General features: G+C 36.9%; 1 protein-coding gene across 1 annotated transcript in view; it reads left to right on the plus strand.

Moving 5' to 3' along the window:
• Positions 1 to 13,083: 13,083 nt before the first annotated feature.
• Positions 13,084 to 20,779, plus strand: part of orc3 (origin recognition complex, subunit 3) — a 45,435-nt gene continuing 37,739 nt past the window's right edge. Inside the window, exons 1-9 of the mRNA XM_039650996.2 lie at positions 13,084 to 13,304; positions 13,452 to 13,506; positions 13,621 to 13,712; positions 15,739 to 15,871; positions 17,741 to 17,845; positions 18,425 to 18,570; positions 18,892 to 19,031; positions 19,599 to 19,758; positions 19,860 to 19,973. Coding sequence (XP_039506930.2) covers positions 13,269 to 13,304; positions 13,452 to 13,506; positions 13,621 to 13,712; positions 15,739 to 15,871; positions 17,741 to 17,845; positions 18,425 to 18,570; positions 18,892 to 19,031; positions 19,599 to 19,758; positions 19,860 to 19,973 — 981 coding nt within the window. The 5' untranslated portion in view covers positions 13,084 to 13,268. The remainder of the gene's footprint in view (positions 13,305 to 13,451; positions 13,507 to 13,620; positions 13,713 to 15,738; positions 15,872 to 17,740; positions 17,846 to 18,424; positions 18,571 to 18,891; positions 19,032 to 19,598; positions 19,759 to 19,859; positions 19,974 to 20,779) is intronic.

Below are 20,779 nucleotides of genomic sequence, written 5' to 3' on the forward strand. Positions count from 1 at the left end.
TTATATAAACAAAAATATACATGAAAGTTTTTAAAGCAAATTAACTAGGTATAGGACAGAATTTTGATTACTGAACCTTTGCTCAACGCGCACGATAAAAATTTAAATGGGCTTATAACCATTGTAGGCTACACACAAACTGCTGTAAAATTAAACGAATAAATGGGCCCAATAATATAACTAAAAATGAAATAAACAAAAATGTAAAAACAAATATGTATATATATATACATAAATTACTAAAAGTATAGGCTAATTAATTATTAGGCCAGATTTTGATAACCCTAACTGATTTTTGCGCAGCGTGCACTATTAAATTTTAAATTGGCTTAGACCTATACACACAAAAAAACAACAACAACTGTAAAATTAAACGAATCAATGGGCCTAATTATATAAATAAACATTTGGCTATAGGCCTACATAAACTTGTTAAAGTAAAAAGTAAATTGGCTATTAGGCCACCGGACTTATATATCTGACTGAACATTTGCGCAGAGAGCATGTGGATAACAATTTAAATTGTCTCAAACTTAAAAAAAAAGAATTGCTTTTTCCTTATCTAGCCTACAATTCTTTTGAGTTCACCTTCAAGAACACGAGTTTGGACAATGTCTGAGGCTTCAGACACATGCGGTGGTTTCTTGAAAGCAGGCCAGCAGCGGAGAAAACCCTCTGTGCGCTCGCAGACGGTGGACCCGCTTGGGGGTGCTGAATACAATGCAAGCAACTTTAGTCAGGCGGGGAAAAGACGTGGAGTTTTCTCGTGGTGTGAGCGGAGCGTGAAATAGGGCGACGCTCCGTCCTTTTAAAAATATTGGGAGGTGCGTAGGCTATACGGCATTTACGTGCATTTAGCCTCCACTACATCCCTGCGTGTATGACATCACAGTACTAATTCGAAAGCATACAGCAGCGATCAACTTGAAGAAGCACTTTACAGAGTACAGATGATTGGTCTATGACATCACAGTACTACTAATTCGAAAGCATACAGCAGTGATCAACTTGAAGAAGCACTTTACAGAGTACAGATGATTGGTCTATGACATCACAGTACTACTGATTCGAAAGCATACAGCAGTGATCGACTTGAATTAGCCTTTCGCCGAGCCCCGCCCCCCTTAGTTACTGCTGCTACCTCCGTCAAACAAATGGTCAAACACGGGCAGCGCGACAGATTGCCATGACGGCAAAGGGTATTCCCGTGCGTGTCAGTGACCTTTTTTGGAGCAATACCTCCGCGATACCAAGCAAGATCGAAGCAAAAGGGGAACGGTATGCGGTGGAGGGATTTATTTCCAAATATAAAATTAAGAAATGAATGAGACACGACTACTATTGATGCTAATGCTTACCAGTCTCAAAAATCAGAAAAACCCCATGACCATGCTAAGTTGCCTCAAATGCAACCAGCACAGCCTTGAAGATTTTATAAACTGGTTCAGTGGCTAATTGTTTGGAGTTCGAAATATATAACTTGCGCTGCATATTTATTCATTTTGCCTCCGATACAGGAGTAGCACGTTCGCTTTAACAAGCAGGTTGTTCATTACCACAGCAACCGATTGCGTGTCATGCTCATGCTGAATGCGATTTTCGTGTTTAAAAAGTAACTAACGTTAAGCATAAGAGACGGAAAGAGGCAGAGAACCATACGTTATTTAAGGTTATTTCTATTCGTTACGATATTGATATATGAACTGATGTTGTCATGTAAGCTTCATGCTTTCCCCGTTGCGAACGTCCTCTAAACTGTAGTCTACGCTGCTGCACTGCTAACTTAGCTGACTGCTGCTCATTTTCCCAGAGAATATCATGGTATGTTAACAACAACCCTTTAGAAAATGTACAGTAAGTCCTTTGTGGATCCTCTTGATCTGCTTTCTCCGTGCTTCTTTGACTAATCTCAGTCGCACGCACGCTGCACGCGAGACGAGTTAACCATGTTCGACACATTTAACTGGAATTGGGGCGTCCACACTGTTTAATACATCTTAGGCACCGCTCGCGTTGTGTTTTGGGCTTTGGAAAGGGAAAAAACACAACTTCTCCAGACAATCTCTCGGGGTATCATGTGTCCGATTTACTAACGCCGCGGGCGCACCGCTTACTGTTTGACGGAACAGCTCACACAGTAACGGTTGCTATGATGTGTGATTGGACAATGGCCATTTTGTGGGAGGGGCCGGCGAAAGGTCAATTCAGCACTCTACAAAGTATAGAGGATTATGCAGAGGTGTAGTGGTAAAAAAAGAGGTGGGTAAACTATAAATTCTGGTGGACCAAGACGTGGTCACCAGGTAAGGTGGGCCACTGCCTACCGGTGTATGTGTGTCTCCTGATGACATTGCTATATAGGGAGGGCTCGACATTAAGCCTTTTCATATACGCTAAGTAAATCTGCCATTCACTTGTCCAGTTTAGTTTTTTATTTTTATTTACCCGTATTTTCCGCAATATAAGGCACAATTAAAAGCCTTTAATTTTCTCAAAAAACGACAGTGCGCCTTGTAATCCGGAGCGCCTTTTGGATTAATTGGTTAATAACGCTTCGCGTTATTAAATTCGCGTTCGCTCTCCTGTCCATCTTATGCCCGCTCTGTCGCACGGCCAGTTCATCCTCGTATACATCACTGTAGCCTACCCAGCGTTGCTCACGCGTAACAGAATCACATGCGCTCCACTCAAATCGCCCCCCTGCTTGCTCCAAAAAACGAAAAAAAAATCTGCATGTGTTTGTATTTCACTTTTAGGTTAGACCGCAGCCTTGCCTTACAAAGAACTAAAGACCAAAAACAACATTTTCCAAACAAATGTTTCATTTCAAATTACAAATTAGGACTAGCCTATGTAAGAACAAGAATGTAGCATACACAAAAAGTCCTGTGAAATTAAACGAATAAATGGGCCTAATAATACGAATAAAATTTATATAAACAAAAATATACATGAAAGTTTTTAAAGCAAATTAACTAGGTATAGGACAGAATTTTGATTACTGAACTTTTGCTCAACGCGCACGATAAAAATTTAAATGGGCTTATAACCATTGTAGGCTACACACAAACTGCTGTAAAATTAAACGAATAAATGGGCCTAATAATATAACTAAAAATGATATAAACAAAAATGTAAAAACAAATATGTATATATATATATATACATAAATTACTAAAAGTATAGGCTAATTAATTATTAGGCCAGATTTTGATAACCCTAACTGATTTTTGCGCAGCGTGCACTATTAAATTTTAAATTGGCTTAGACCTATACACACACAAAAACAACAACAACTGTAAAATTAGACGAATCAATGGGCCTAATTATATGAATAAAAATTTGGCTATAGGCCTACATAAACTTGTTAAAGTAAAAAGTAAATTGGCTATTATAGGCCACCGGACTTATGCTATATCTGACTGAACTTTTGCGCAGAGAGCATGTGGATAACAATTTAAATTGTCTCAAACTTAAAAAAAAAAAAAAGAATTGCTTTTTCCTTATCTAGCCTACAATTCTTTTGAGTTCACCTTCAAGAACACGAGTTTGGACAATGTCTGAGGCTTCAGACACATGCGGTGGTTTCTTGAAAGCAGGCCAGCAGCGGAGAAAACCCTCTCTGCGCTCGCAGACGGTGGACCCGCTTGGGGGTGCTGAATACAATGCAAGCAACTTTAGTCAGGCGGGGAAAAGACGTGGAGTTTTCTCGTGGTGTGAGCAGAGCGTGAAATAGGGCGACGCTCCGTCCTTTTAAAAATATTGGGAGGTGCGTATACGGCATTTACGTGCATTTAGTCTCCACTACATCCCTGCGTGTATGACATCACAGTACTAATTCGAAAGCATACAGCAGCGATCAACTTGAAGAAGCACTTTACAGAGTACAGATGATTGGTCTATGACATCACAGTACTACTGATTCGAAAGCATACAGCAGTGATCAACTTGAAGAAGCACTTTACAGAGTACAGATGATTGGTGTATGACATCACAGTACTACTGTTTCGAAAGCATACAGCAGTGATCGACTTGAATTCAGCACTCAGAGTACAGACCATTGGTGTATTCAGAGGTGTAGTGGTAAAAAAAGAGGTGGGTAAACTATAAATTCTGGTGGACCAAGACGTGGTCACCAGGTAAGGTGGGCCACTGCCTACCGGTGTATGTGTGTCTCCTGATGACATTGCTATATAGGGAGGGCTCGACATTAAGCCTTTTCATATACGCTAATTAAATCTGCCATTCACTTGTCCAGTAAAAAAGTTGCTCGTCCAGTTTTGTTTTTTATTTTTATTTACCCGTATTTTCCGCAATATAAGGCGCAATTAAAAGCCTTTAATTTTCTCAAAAAACGACAGCGCGCCTTGTAATCTGGAGCGCCTTATATATGGATTAATTGGTTAATAACGCTTAACGCTTCGCGTTATTAAATTCGCGTTCGCGCTCGTGTCCACCTTATGCCCGCTCTGTCGCACGGCCAGTTCATCCTCGTATAATCACTGTATTCTACCCAGCGTTGCTCGTGTCGTGCGTATACCCGCTCCACTCAAATCGCCCCCCTGCTTGTTCCAAAAAACGAAAAAAAAAAAAAATCTGCATGTATTTGTATTTCACTTTTAGGTTAGACCGCAGCCTTACCTTACAAAGAACTAAAGACCAAAAACAAAATTTTCCAAACAAATGTTTCATTTCAAATTACAAATAGGACTAGCCTATGTAAGAACAGGAATGTAGCATACACAAAAAGTCCTGTGAAATTAAACGAATAAATGGGCCTAATAATAAGAATAAAATTTATATAAACAAAAATATACATGAAAGTTTTTAAAGCAAATTAACTATAGGCCAGAATTTTGATTACTGAACTTTTGGTCAACACGCATGATAAAAATTTAAATGGGCTTATAACCATTGTAGGCTACACACAAACTGCTGTAAAATTAAACGAATAAATGGGCCTAATAATATAACTAAAAATGATATAAACAAAAATGTAAAAACAAATATATATATATATATATATATATATACATAAATTACTAAAAGTATAGGCTAATTAATTATTAGGCCAGATTTTGATAACCCAAACTGATTTTTGCGCAGCGTGCACTATTAAATTTTAAATTGGCTTAGACCTATACACACAAAAAAACAACAACAACTGTAAAATTAAACGAATCAATGGGCCTAATTATATAAATAAAAATTTGGCTATAGGCTTACATAAACTTGTTAAATTAAAAAGTAAAATTGGCTATTAGGCCACCGGACTTAGGCTATATCTGACTGAACTTTTGCGCAGAGCGCATGTGGATTACAATTTAAATTGTCTCAATTTTAAAAAAAAAAGAATTGCTTTTTCCTTATCTAGCCTACAATTCTTTTGAGTTCACCTTCAAGAACACGAGTTTGGACAATGTCTGAGGCTTCAGACACATGCGGTGGTTTCTTGAAAGCAGGCCAGCAGCGGAGAAAACCCTCTCTGCGCTCGCAGACGGTGGACCCGCTTGGGGTGCTGAATACAATGCAAGCAACTTTAGTCAGGCGGGGAAAAGACGTGGAGTTTTCTCGTGGTGTGAGCGGAGCGTGAAATAGGGCGACGCTCCGTCCTTTTAAAAATATTGGGAGGTGCGTATACGGCATTTACGTGCATTTAGCCTCCACTACATCCCTGCGTGTATGACATCACAGTACTAATTCGAAAGCATACAGCAGCGATCAACTTGAAGAAGCACTTGACAGAGTACAGATGATTGTTCTATGACATCACAGTACTACTGATTCGAAAGCATACAGCAGTGATTAACTTGAAGAAGCACTTTACAGAGTACAGATGATTGGTCTGACATCACAGTACTACTGATTCGAAAGCATACAGCAGTGATCGACTTGAATTCAGCACTCTACAGAGTACAGACGATTATGCAGAGGTGTAGTGGTAAAAAAAGAGGTGGGTAAACTATAAATTCTGGTGGACCAAGACGTAGTCACCAGGTAAGGTGGGCCACTGCCTACCGGTGTATGTGTGTCTCCTGATGACGTTGCTATATAGGGAGGGCTCGACATTAAGCCTTTTCATATACGCTAAGTAAATCTGCCATTCACTTCTCCAGTAAAAAAGTTGCTCGTCCAGTTTTGTTTTTTATTTTTATTTACCCGTATTTTCCGCAATATAAGGCGCAATTAAAAGCCTTTCATTTTCTCAAAAAACGACAGCGCGCCTTGTAATCCGGAGTGCCTTATATATGGATTAATTGGTTAATAATGCTTCGCGTTATTAAATTCGCGTTTGCGCTCGTGTCCATCTTATGCCCGCTCTGTCACACGGCCAGTTCATCCTTGTATAAATCACTGTAGCCTACCCAGCGTTGCTCGAGCGTAACAGAATGTTCATACCCGCTCCACTCAAATCGCCCCCCTGCTTGCTCCAAAAAACGAAAAAAAAAATCTGCATGTATTTGTATTTCACTTTTAGGTTAGACCGCAGCCTTACCTTACAAAGAACTAAAGACCAAAAACAACATTTTCCAAGCAAATGTTTCATTTCAAATTACAAATTAGGACTAGCCTATGTAAGAACAGGAATGTAGCATACACAAAAAGTCCTGTGAAATTAAACGAATAAATGGGCCTAATAATAAGAATAAAATATCTTGGAGTGCATGGACATTAACCTTTCCTGGACCTATCATGTAGACTACATCTGCAGCAAGGTAGAGCAGAGAATTTATTTTTTAAGGAGATAGGTCATTCGGACCGAGTAGCGAAATCCTGTCTCTTTTCTTTGTGTCAACTATTCGAATCATTCTGCAGTATGGTGGCGCAGTGTGGTTCGGGGGCCTCTCAGCTCATTTGAAGGCCAGGATTTTTCGGCTCCTGGGAATTTGTTCAAAATTGGTGGGACAGTCGGTTGAGAAGGCGTTTATTGAAAGTCATGAAATACCAGCCCATTCTCACCCCCAAGGCGTCACTTAACTGACGCCTTGGGAAGCATTTGGACATGCTTCAATATCTGACGCTTTAGGCGCCCTTTAGCGTCAGTTAGATGACGCCCTAGGATCGCGTGTACCCTACCCCCACCCCACACCTAAACCTAACCGTGTCCTCTAACTGACGCTTTCCTTTAGCGTCAGTTAGATGACGCCGTAGGATCGCGTCATATAAGTATTGCTGCAACGCATTCTCACCCCAAGGCGTCACCTTTGACCATGCTTCAATATTTGCAACGCATTCTCACCCCAAGGCGTCACCTTTGACCATGCTTCAATATTTGACGTTTTAGGCGCCCTTTAGCGTCACTTACATGACGCGATCCTACGGCGTCATCTAACTGACGCTAAAGGAAAGCGTCAGTTAGAGGACGCGGTTAGGTTTAGGTGTGGGGTGGGGGTAGGGTACACGCGATCCTAGGGCGTCATCTAACTGACGCTAAAGGGCGCCTAAAGCGTCAGATATTGAAGCATGTCCAAATGCTTCCCAAGGCGTCAGTTAGGTGACGCCTTGGGAGTGAGAATGGGCTGATATTTGAGGTTTTAGGCGGCCTTTAGCGTCACTTATATGACGCGATCCTACGGCGTCATCTAACTGACGCTAAAGGAAAGCGTCAGTTAGAGGACGCGGTTAGGTTTAGGTGTGGGGTGGGGGTAGGGTGCACGCGATCCTAGGGCGTCATCTAACTGACGCTAAAGGGCGCCTAAAGCGTCAGATATTGAAGCATGTCCAAATGCTTCCCAAGGCGTCAGTTAGGTGACGCCTTGGGGGTGAGAATGCGTTGGAAATACATACTGTACGATTGGCTCATAAAATCTCCCAAGATTACTCTCATGTGCTAAATAAGGAGTATCAACTCCTGCCCTCTGTGAGGCGCTATAGGGTCCCAGAGTGCAGGAAGAACAAATACAAACACTCATTTGTTCCTCTGTCAATATCGATGCTGAATCATCGCATGAGGGGAAAGAAGTGATAGTTTTCCCCCCACTTGTAGCTGAAGAACACTCTTGCAGGGCGGAGTACCCATAATATTATTTAAGTACTTTTGTATACTTTTTATTGATGACTGTATGTTTTGTTTTTAGTTTGTGTGTGTTATAATTGTTGGAGTTTGTGTTGCAAGACAAATTTCCGTGTACACAGACAATAAAGTACTATCTTATCTTAAAATTTATATAAACAAAAATATACATGAACGTTTTTAAAGCAAATTAACTATAGGCCAGAATTTTGATTACTGAACTTTTGCTCAACGCGCACGATAAAAATTTAAATGGGCTTATAACCATTGTATACACACAAACTGCTGTAAACTTAAACGAATAAATGGGCCTAATAATATAACTAAAAATGATATAAACAAAAATGTAAAAACAAATATATATATATATATATATATATATATATATATATATATATATACATAAATTACTAAAAGTATAGGCTAATTAATTATTAGGCCAGATTTTGATAACCCTAACTGATTTTTGCGCAGCGTGCACTATTAAATTAAAAAAAAAAATTCTGTGCATTTGTTTTACAATAGCCTTTATGGCTATAACTATCATGGAATTAATATTATAACTGAAGAGTTCAGATGCAAAAGCCTCTAAATGCCATTTGAAATTTTCTTCTTTAATGATGATTTTTATCAAACTTGTATATTTAAGTTCAGTGATTTCACTTAAATGGCAATGATAATTACCTATTAATTGTTATTTAAGTGAAATTACTGAACTTAAATATACAAGTTTGATAAAAATCATCATTAAAGAAGAAAATTTCAAATGGCATTTAGAGGCTTTTGCATCTGAACTCTTCAACTATTATTATGTAGTAGTGTAATGTAGACAGACACTAACTAAAAGAGGTTCAAATTTTTCTTTGTTTAATTTGCACCCTGAATATGGGTTGGAGCTTTTAATTTTGAACTCTCAAAGTGCACCAGACTGCTGAATTTAACATTACAGAACATAAAATTTTCTTACGGGGGAGCATGCCCCCGAACCCCCCTAGAGAAACAGAGGTCCTACCACAGTTTTTGTTTCAATTTAATGATACAATACTGAATCTGTGTACAAAAACAAATGTGGGCGATTACTGGAGAATAACTAACCCGAGCAGTGTTCAATATACGTGGTTTAACCCCTCAGGCAATGGTCAATGCTCTAGACTAGATTATTGGCTTATTACCAATGAACTATGTAAGGATGTCTCAGACTGTTTCATTTCAGCATCTCCACTTACGGATCATATGGTTGCTATGTCTATATCCATCTAACCTCAGTCCTCTCCTAATATTTGGAAATTCAATAATGATTTGTTAAATAATGATAGCTTTTGTCAACAGGTGATGTCTCTCATTGAGGAGATTAAAAAGCTTGACATGTCTTGCATGAACAAATGGGAATGGTTTAAATTTAAGGTCAAAAGACTAGCTATCGCATTCTCACCCCAAGGCGTCACCTTTGACCATGCTTCAATATTTGACGTTTTAGGCGCCCTTTAGCGTCACTTACATGACGCGATCCTACGGCGTCATCTAACTGACGCTAAAGGAAAGCGTCTGTTAGAGGACGCGGTTAGGTTTAGGTGTGGGGTGGGGGTAGGGTACACGCGATCCTAGGGCGTCATCTTACTGACGCTAAAGGGCGCCTAAAGCGTCAGATATTGAAGCATGTCCAAATGCTTCCCAAGGCGTCAGTTAGGTGACGCCTTGGGAGTGAGAATGGGCTGGCTATCGACACAGGAAAATTCTTATCAAGGATGAGAAAACAAAAACAAAAGGATTTGATTGGGGAAATAAATTTATTGGCAGTTAATTCACAAATATCACCTGAAAACACAGCAAAATTTCAAGAGTTACAATCTCAGTTAGATGAGTTGTATTCGGAAAAAGCAAATGGAGCTTATATCCGCTCAAGAGCCCGATGGATTGAAAAAGGTGAAAAAAGTTCATCATGTTTCTTCGGCCTTGAAAAACAAAGACAAACAAAGAAAAAAATTAATAATCTTGAGATTAATGAGATTATAATAGAAGATCATAAAGAAATCCAGAATGAAATTTGGCTTTTCTATCGTAACCTTTATTCATCTAAATTTAAAAAGGCAGATTGTGATTCTTTATTTAATAATATTACTGATAATATTCAAAAATTAAATGAGGATGATAAAAACTTAATCGATGATGAGTTGACTATAGCAGAACTAGATGTGGCATTAAAACAAATGAAAAATGGCAAGTCACAGGTATTGACGGTTTAACAACAGAATTTTTAAAACACTTCTGGAAGGACATAAGGAAATTACTATATAATGCATTTTTGGAATGCATACAGAAAGGAAGCTTATCCCCTACAATGAAAACGGGATTAATAACCTTGCTGCCTAAACCCAAGAAACAATTGTTGTCACTAGATAACTGGAGACCAATCAATATATGCACCGATTATAAGTTATTTGCCTTGGTTTATGCTAATCGTTTAAAATCTGTATTAGAAAAACTTGTTGAGGAGTTTCAATCAGCATTTATTAAAGGAAGATATATCCAAAATCACATTAGATTAATTCTAGATATAATCGATTATAATTCAATGATACAATCAGATAGCCTTATTTTATTTATAGATTTCTTTAAATCATTTGATACCGTAGAGCATGATTTTATATTTACAACTCTTAAAAAGTTTGGTTTTGGAGAAAGGTTTTGCAAGGTTATTAAAATGTTATATAATGATATTTATAGTTATATATCCCTCAATCCTGGAATGAAATTGAAATTTTGTGTGGAATCAGACAGGGTTGTCCAATCTCTCCAAAACTGTTTATACTATGCACTCAAATGCTAGCTTACCTAATTGTCAACCATCCTCAATTAAAAGGAATAACCATTTGTGGCTATGAGTATAGAATCAGTCAATTCGCTGATGATACAGTAATTTTCTTAAAAGACAAATCTATGATCGAGAAAACCCTGAATATTATTTCATTTTTTTCAAGTGCATCGGGTCTGTGCTTAAACCTAAAAAAATGTGAATTGTTACCTTTGTATTCATGTGACGAGGAAAGTCTAAATTCCATTCCAGTTAAAACTGAAGTAAAATACCTTGGTTTGACAATATCTAAAGATTCAAATACAAGAGAATTAGTAAATATAGAAGAGAGAATAAATAGTATGAAAAAATCAATCACTGGCTTATGAGAGATTTATCTATGGGCAGAATCCTTTTGACAAAAGCAGAAGGCATATCTAAATTAATTTACCCATCTTATTCCCTTTATGTTTCTCCTCAATTGATAAAAAAGGTTAACTCTGTCATTTTTAATTTTATTTGGAAAAATAAAATTCATTATATTAAAAAATCCCAGATGATTAAAGACTATAAAATTGGAGGGTTGAGAGCCACTGAATTTGAATCAATGATTGGAGTTAAGTTGAATTGGATAAAATCATACTTAACACAGCCTAATTCAATATGGTTTCATATACCAAAGTGTATTCAAGAAAGTCGGAGGACTGGAGTTTCTGCTGAAATGTGATTTTGAGATTACTAAATTGCCAATTAAGCTTTCAAATTTTCACAAGCAGATTTTGCAATACTGGAAAATGATATTTACTCACAACTTCACGCCTCATGGATCCACCCTGTGGAGTAATAGGACCATTATGGCTAATAGGAAATCGTTATTCAAACAAGAATGGTTGGAGAAAAATGTTTTATTTGTTGCTGATTTGATAGATGAAGCAGGTCAATTTATTCAATATAATTCTATAGAGAAATTTGCCATAAAATGTTTTTGACTTCAATACACCTACAAAAGTTAGAATTAATGAAAATGAAACATTCTGTAAAAAATATTGTTATTATCTTAAATGGCCAATTGTACCTAAAATAAAGGAGATGCAGTTTAGAATTATCAACAATATTTATCCTGCTGCTGAAATCTTAAGGAAAAGATTCCGTTTTGAAGTAGATTTATGTGGATTTTTCTCAAAAGAGCCTGAAACCATTGAACATTTATTTTATTCTTGTCCGGTCACACTGCAATTCTGGCAGGACCTCTACAGCTGGCTAAGCATTGGTATTGATATTCCTCCACTGAATGTATCTCAGGTTTTGATATATGTAGACAGTCTCTCTAAAAATTTGTCATTGATGTTAAACGTCATTCATAAAAATCATTTCATTGGGTAAATATCATATTCATAAAAGCAAGTGGAACAATTGTAAACCCTCGATAACTTGTTTTAAAAATGAATTCAAGATTTATTTAGCATCCATTAAATACTTATCCAAAGATAACCAGTCCCTCTGTAAACTGTATAAAAACATGTGAGTCTCTTTCTTTCTAATTTTTGTTTGTTCGCTTTTTTTTTGTTCTAAATTGTATTTTTTTTCCTTGCACTTTGTAACCCCCTTAAATGTTTGAATTTTGCTTTTGATTATTACTAATTATGCAATTGTTTTTGTTTGTTTGTTTTTTGTAACCTATAAGCATAGGCGTATATACACTGATATATGAATGGTTTATTTTTGTATGCATAGTATTGTTCCCTATTTGAGTTTGTAAATTGATACTGTTTCAATAAAAAAAAAAAAATAATAAAATAAATAAATAAATAAAAAACCCTGTTCCAAGATGGCGGCGGTTTTGACACATACTTAGAACCCCAAGGTGAGGTTTAGTGTATATGTCTATTGTCCAGGTTGAGAATTGGGCATACCAGACTTAATAGTACCTTATTTTTAATGAAAAAACATGTTGATGGCAACTGTGGGCATTGTATAAGGCATACCCCTGAAACAGTAGAGCATGTTTTGATTCATTGTTTAAAATATTATCAAGATAGGCAGAGGCTTATTGCTCAAGTAGAAGCCAATGAAATTATGTTTGAATACAGTAATATTTTACAAAGAAATGCTGAGAAGATTTTTAATTTTTTTGTTTTTGTTTTTAAAAAATACAGGGCTTTTGAAAAGAATTTAATTTCATAGAAAATATATATCTCCTGTTATACACTCCAGTCCAGCGGTGGCGGTCATGCGATAAATTGTTGTCAACCGCCATTTAAAAATTGAAGAAGAAGAAGAAGAAGAAGAAGAAGCGCTTCTCCAATACAGTTGGTGGCAGTAAAACGCCTAACGATGGTTTAGCGAATATAGAATTAAACAAAGAAGAGGAAAAGCGGCAGAATTAACAACGCGTGTTGTGTTTGTGTTACTGAAGTTTGTCCACCTTCACCGTTTGTCCAACACAAATATTGAAGAACAGAAATGTGCGAAACTCCTGTAACTTCATCAGTGTCAAAGGTAATATCGAGCCGACATGCGTTCATCCTCCCAAAGTTGCTGAATGTATCAACTTTGTTGAGGAGTATTATAGATTCATGATATAAACACACATAATAATAAAATAAAAATACGTCCAGACTAACGTTAATAGATTGTGTATTTCAGGGATGTTTTGTTTTTAAGTCAACCTCTAAAAAGAGAAAGAGGGTTGTCGGACTCGGTGAGTGAGTGATGATAATCATCATTACATAAAAACAAATCGATTCATCCCTGTCACCTTACAAATACTTATCGGCATTTCCAGCATTTTGTTTCGTTTTTTTTTCCCATGTAGGTGGGTATTATGTGGATGGTAGTGACGATGACGGAAGCGATCGTTTCAGGATCTGTCAGAAATTATGGGAAACGGTTCAGATGAACACAGAGGTAATATTTCCTCATCTATGGCAAGCCGTTTTAACCTTTATTCATTTCCAGGAAATGAATTCTTGATATCAACAATTAAATTATTGATATCAACAATTACATTTTTGATATCAAAAACTGAATTCTTGATATCAACAAGTGAATTCTTGATATCAACTATCGTATTTGTATTTTCACTAGTGAAATGTCCTCATAGGCTGCCATTCAAAACCAATTGTTGACATCAAGAATTGAATTCTTACTAGTTGAAATTCCAATTTCACATATCAGAAATACAATTATTACTAGTAAAAACCTTTATTTTTGGATATCATGAATTCAATTGTTACTAGTTGAAATGTCTATTCTTGATAGCCACAATTTAATTGTTACTAGTAACAATGATCATTTTTGATATCAATAATTACATTTTTACTAGTGGCAATCTTAATTTCTGATATGAATGTGATTGTTACTAGTAAAAAAAGCCATTTTAGATATCTGAAATAATATTGATATCAGAAATACATTTTCAGATGCCAAAAATGATTATTTTTACTAGTACCAATTGAATTGTTGATATCAAGAATAGACATTTCAACTAGCAGGGCTCCAGTCTAACTTTTTCACTGGTTGAACTGGTGCTACCAACTTTCTCAGTTGGTCTCGCCAGCATTTGATTTGGTCGCACTTTTTTTTTTTTTTTTGCTACATGCCATGGGATTAATCAATGCATGCTGATGAATAGTGGTTTTAATGGACCAAAGCTAGCTTTCTAAGGCTTTCTGGGTTGCATCATAAATACCTAATATATTAATTATCATTGCCAAATTTCAGGATTTTCATGGATTTTGGACAGTAGGCTAATTTAATCTGTAATTTTAAGCAATTTACATTTGAATTATATACATCTATCTATTTACATATGAATCATTATCTATCTATCTATCTATCTATCTATCTATCTATCTATCTATCTATCTATCTATCTATCTATCTATCTATCTATCTATCATCTATCTATCTATCTATCTATCATCTTTCTATCTTTTAAAAATCTTTAAACATTCAAATGCATGCATTACATTTTAAAAGATTAGAGTATTATAATAAGCTAATACAGATTTTCATTATCAAAGTTTATAGTTTGACAAAACAAAAATCAGAAATGTCACACTCCTTACCTTACGCATTTTATAATAATTTCCTTTTCCTCAGTCGAGTGATTACTCTCATCTAACCACTGAAAAGACGTAGGAAGGGGCACGCTGTTTCGTGAGATGCTGTTTCATGTGCGTGGCGTCTACGTTCGTCAATAAATAAACTGCACGTGTCTTCTGGAAGAACACTGTAGCCGGAGCTACTTCTCTCCATTAATGTCTATGGCGAGTGACGCAGGCACTGGGCAACTCCGCATCCGAGTCGAACAGACAGAATACACTTATTATAGGCATACCGTAGTGATTTAGGATAAGTCAAAAACACAGTTTGGACAATGGATTCATGATGTAGCCTACCCGTTCATTTTGAACATAAGTTATGGACTGCAGCAGCTGATACAACGGCGTTCTGTTGTGCGAGCGTCTACTCGCACATATGCGACCACATAAAATTTTAACTCGCACATTCTCAAAAAAATAGTCGCATATGCCACCAATTTGGTTGCAGTCTGGAACCCTGACTAGTGGCAATTTAATTATTGATATCACATCAGGAAATCACATTTTTACTAGTAACAATGTAATTATTGATACCAAAAATGATATTTCTACTAGTAAAAAATCAATTCTTGATATCAACAATTTATTTTGAATAGCAGCCTTTGGTGAAATTTCACTAGTGGAAATACAATTACAGATATCAGCAACTAAATTGTTGATATCAAGAATTCAATTCTTGTTATCAACAATTACATTTTTTGATATCAAGAATTCATATTTGCCATACCTCATCTCCTTAAACAAACTCTTGAATTGTCTCAGTCATTAATTCATCTATATTTGTTTCTTGATAAATATATAGCCTATTGTGTTTTTGTTTTTTACAGGTAATACAAGATCAGTTGAATAAACATGTGCTTGACAGTCTAGTCGAGTTTATTAAAAAGCATGACCTTGGCAACTCATCTGATGTCTGGAGACAGAGAACCAGTGAAATCCCCACAGCCGCTCTAATGCTGGGTAACTTATGCCTCATTCTTATCCTTATAGAAAACTTTGTAAATCATTAGAATAGAAATATTCCTTTATTTGAACAACCTGGCTTTGATCCAATATTTGAAGAAGATTGTTTCAGAAATTAAAATGCTTGCATATATGTATTTGTTTTTGTATAAATTATTAATTTGTACAGTCTTTGTTATAAGATGTCTTTAATGAGATGTTGTTTGTATTCTGTTCTTGCATTTCTTTAATACAAAAGGGGGTCAGACTGAAGTATTGTGCATGGCCGAATACTTGTGTGCTCCCCTTATGCTTGTTACAAATTGTATGATTTTGGGCTTTCCCAGACAAAATATGACCAATCGTGATGATTTCTGTGATCATGGCACCTAAACAGTGGTCCTACGGCGTACAGTGAGAGAGGTTCAAAGATGGCCTGTGACAGTGTCAGAATGAGCATGATCATCTCACAGTGTGTTTGCCATGACCTACGTCTACTGGCTAGCCAATGGGCTATGTGCACAACCGTAGTTTCGAACTTCCGCTTTTGTCAGAAGTTGGCGTATCAGTTTCCGGTCTACGACTGGTCATCCGCATCCACTAATTAACAAAGAAGGTGAGTGCTGCTGTTGTACGGAAAAAAAAAGTTCTTAAACACATCTAAGTTTCTAAGAACTGTAGGTAGATCTAACGTCCGTTTCACACCCGTTTGCAGTGTGTGTTGCGGTGCAGGAGCGTGCTGTTAGTGCGTTCACATATTATGATGCGTTTGCACAGTGAATAACTGATCTGCCGCTGTACAACAAACACATACTTAATATTTTTATTATTTTTTGCACGTCGATCAAAATGTCTATTTTGTGCAGCCACTGCGCACGAAGGTTGGTGTTTATCAGGAAGCAGTAGAAGCTCAAATTGCTGTTAGCGACTTGAAGCAGAGCAAGTGCCGCACAGCAGTCTCCTAACGCAACATGTAAACAGGTTAGGGCTTTCACTTTTCACTGATGTGGTACATATAACAGCAGCACAGCGATCGTTTCCACACCGAATCTATTTCTGCTGTGCTGCAAACGCTGGTGGTCAAAATGATTGACCTGAAAATGTAGTAATTTCACCATAAATGCGTTTAATTAAATAAAATGTAGTAATCTCACCATAAATGCACACTTAATCAAGGAAAACTACAATTTACTTCAACCAGTCGACAGAATGAACTCGTCTCGATCGTGGAGGTGGAAAAATACGTTTTGTGACATGCAAGATATATTGTTTTAAAATTAATATGCAAACGAAAAGGCAAGTCGGCTGCTTTTGTCAATTTCAAGTTTTAATTTAAATTATTTGCGATTTTAATATAGGAAATATTTGACCACTTGCTTGAGCAACTTGTAATGCATAGAGTAACTTACATTGTTTAAATTGTGTTTAAACGAGCATACTAAGAATCGCAATGCTGACACAACTTTTTGTTTTTAAAAATAAGTTGCAGCATAACTTCTGGACTTTAAATAAAAATATTAAGTATGTGTTTGTTGTACAGCGGCGGATCAGTTATTCACTGTGCAAACGCATCATAATATGTGAACGCACTAACAGCACGCTCCTGCACCGCAACACACACTGCAAACGGGTGTGAAACAGACGTTACAGTTCTGAGAAACTTAGATGTGTTTAAGAACTCTTTTTTTCGTACAACAGCAGCACTCACCTACGTTGTTTATTAGTGGATGTGGATGACCAGTCGTAGACCGGAAACTGATACGCCAACTTCTGACAAAAGCGGAAGTTCGAAACTACGGTTGTGCACATAGGCTTCCTTAAAGATTTTTGCCCCACTCTTAGTTCCACCTATTTTAGGGCTTAGTTATACCTTTTATTGTCTTCTAGGGGTAAATGTGTCGGATCATGCCATGACATTTCGAAGTCTGTGTAACCTCCTTCAGGAATCTGTCACCCCGTTTGTGGTGTCTGTTCATGCCAAAGAATGTGCAGGTATGTATAAAACTATACACTATTAAATAAAACTGAACAAGTACATATGCACTACCTTTTAATAAAAGCTGAGGTTTTCAAACATGCACAGTGTTGATTACAGGATTCAATTTGGGTCTTTGCAGCAGTTTTTTTTTTTCTCCACATCATTAAAAAATAGATGTTTTTTTATGTATTCTGAGATATGGATGGATGTTTTGTCTCACTTTACACACAAAAAGCCACTTACTGTATAAGATCATCTTTGAGTTCTGGAGCCTAATGCAAAAAATCTTGCTTAGATTTCATCCTGAAGTATGCTCAAACACAAAAGGCAGCATGTAGAATCAATTTCAGATTTATTAAAATGCATGTACATCAGTAACTATGCACGTATTGTTTCATATAAATCTCAGTTAGAGGAAAATTGAGCAGACAACCTTTATTCTCCACCCGTCTACTCAAAATAAGCACATATTGAGCTCACAATGATTTATGCATAGCTTCATCCACAAACAAACTTACATGCATGTTATCCTCAAGGCATGATAACACCAGGTTTAACAGTAATCCTGCAGTTTTATGTTATTTTTTTGACAGCTGTGAAGCTCTTGATTCAGAAGCTTCTAGAGCAGCTGATGGGAAAAGGAGTGTCTGTGGATGAACAGGAGGATGAAACTGCTGTTCTGCAAAGGACACAGTGTACTATTAGTGCTCTGTGTCAGTGGTACAAGACTGTTACCAAGGTACGAGAAGACAAACTATGCTTATCTACAATAAAAAGATGTTTATATTGTGAAAGAATAGATTTAGCAGTGCTACTTTCTAAAAAAAAGACCTTATTCCATTGTGTATTAAACCCTGATATGATGCTCTTTGGTTTGGTTTCTTTTCTGGATTATTGTATGTGTATTATTATCAAAATATATAATAATATATACTCGTTTACAAGTCATGCCGACTTTTTACCAAATTTTTTCAATTCTAATAGAAGTTTGAAAGAGATTCTGTCCTGTTATTTATTGAACTTTGTACATTAAACATTCAGAATAATTGGTCTTTTGCAGAAATGGCCGCGAGTTTCTCCGCAAAGGAAAGAAAACTTGAAAAATAGTGACTTGCCTCGGAGTTTGCCTGTTGTTGTGATCTTCAAAGACTTCGAGGCATTCAACTCTCAAGTTTTACAGGATTTTATCCTTATCTGCAGGTGGGATTTGTCTCATGAAATGTAATATGTGTGTGATAGAATAATATTGTCACAGTGCTTGCAAGTTAAAAAAAAAAATCTTTACACCCTCTGTATATGGTCAAGAGGGGTGCATCATGATCTATCAAAAGTGAATTTCTTCAATTATAATCAGCAAACTGTTGTCACTGTGGGCTTTACAATGTGGTTTCATCTTACGCATATACCTTTTCTGGTTTGAAAAGCCGCACAATTAAAAATGTAAAAACATTGAAATGCATAATTGACTGTTTACAGCCCAGTCAGTGTATACATATTCGCTCTGTCGTGTTGATGGTGTTGGTTGAAAAATTCCCATTGAGATTGGATGACAAAAATCTGTGGCCACAGCAGAACTCAGCATTGTATTTAATTTAAACAGAACCTAAACCTAATACCTGAGATAACATTTTTTAAAACAACTGTTTTGTGCCTGCCTTGAAAGCACTATTATTTGCAGGAAGTGTTAATATTGTACATTAAATTGAAAATCTTTTGCAAATGGTCGTGATCTGAGAATATCTTTTTTTGTTTCCCCCTTACTAACAGTCGATACACCCAGGAGCTTCCATTCATCTTTATTTTTGGTATTGCCACATCTCCCAGTGCTATCCGGCACAGACTTCCCCACTCTGTGTCATCTCTGCTCTGTATTGAAGTCTTTCAGTCTCTCTCATGTACTCAGCATTTAGCCTCCATTTTTGACAAGGTAAATCACCATTATGTTTTGTAATGCAAGTTAACTTTTTAGTACTTGAGTAATTTACTCTTTTTTTTCTTCTGATTTCATTAATCGTTTGTCTTTCATAGCTGATTCTGAACCCCCAGTTTCCATTCAAGCTTAGCAGTCGGGTGATTCAGGTGCTGTTGGGTATCTTCCTCTACCATGACTTCTCGGTTCAAAATTTTGTTAAGGGCCTTCAGGTGAGCTGTCAAATATAGTGATGCTTGTTTCTTTCAAATGTCATTGTCAAGTCACATTTATTTATATAGCGCTTTTCACAAAACAGATTGTATCAAAGCAGCTTCACAGTGATAACATGAAAGTAGTACAACACAGATCAATAATATTGTTAAATATTAAATATTAAATAACCCCAACTAAGCAAGCCAAAAGCAAGGCGACAGTGGCAAGGAACCAAAACTCCATCAGATTTGATGGAGAAAAAAACCTTGGGAGAACCCAGGCTCAGTCGGGGGCCAGTTCTCCTCTGGCTAACATTCATATTGTTTATATATAAATATTGTTTATATATAAAACGGCGCCATAACATATCGCCGGCGTTGAGTCGTCTCTTCACAGGCGTTGGTCTTCTCATCACAGGCGGTGGGGCATCCGAAATCCCCATGAGAGGCTGGACACAAAACTGGACCTGACGAACGCCATTTTTCTCGGGACAAGCGTCCCAAGATAACAGCAGAAAGGCAGATGGGAAATAATTAGCATAGCTGATGTTCATAATGATTTCCATTATATGGGAGTCATATGGGAGTCGGTGTTAGAAAACCACTATCTCACAAACTCTCCACAACCCAACCATACGCACTTACCCGTTTGTCTAAAAGGCTGTCGAGCCCCACTGGTGCGTTAAGCAGTTTTAGTGGCAAACGGTTCCGTATGGCATAACAGGGACTAATAGGTAAGCATTATGTGAATGCTTGACTAAAGAGAAGCGTCTTTAATCTAGTTTTAAACTATGTCAGCGAGTCAGAGCCTCGGACCGTATCGG

This window comes from Pimephales promelas, chromosome 15, assembly GCF_988280905.1.
Source record: "Pimephales promelas chromosome 15, fPimPro1.hap1.1, whole genome shotgun sequence".
Taxonomy (NCBI): domain Eukaryota; kingdom Metazoa; phylum Chordata; class Actinopteri; order Cypriniformes; family Leuciscidae; genus Pimephales; species Pimephales promelas.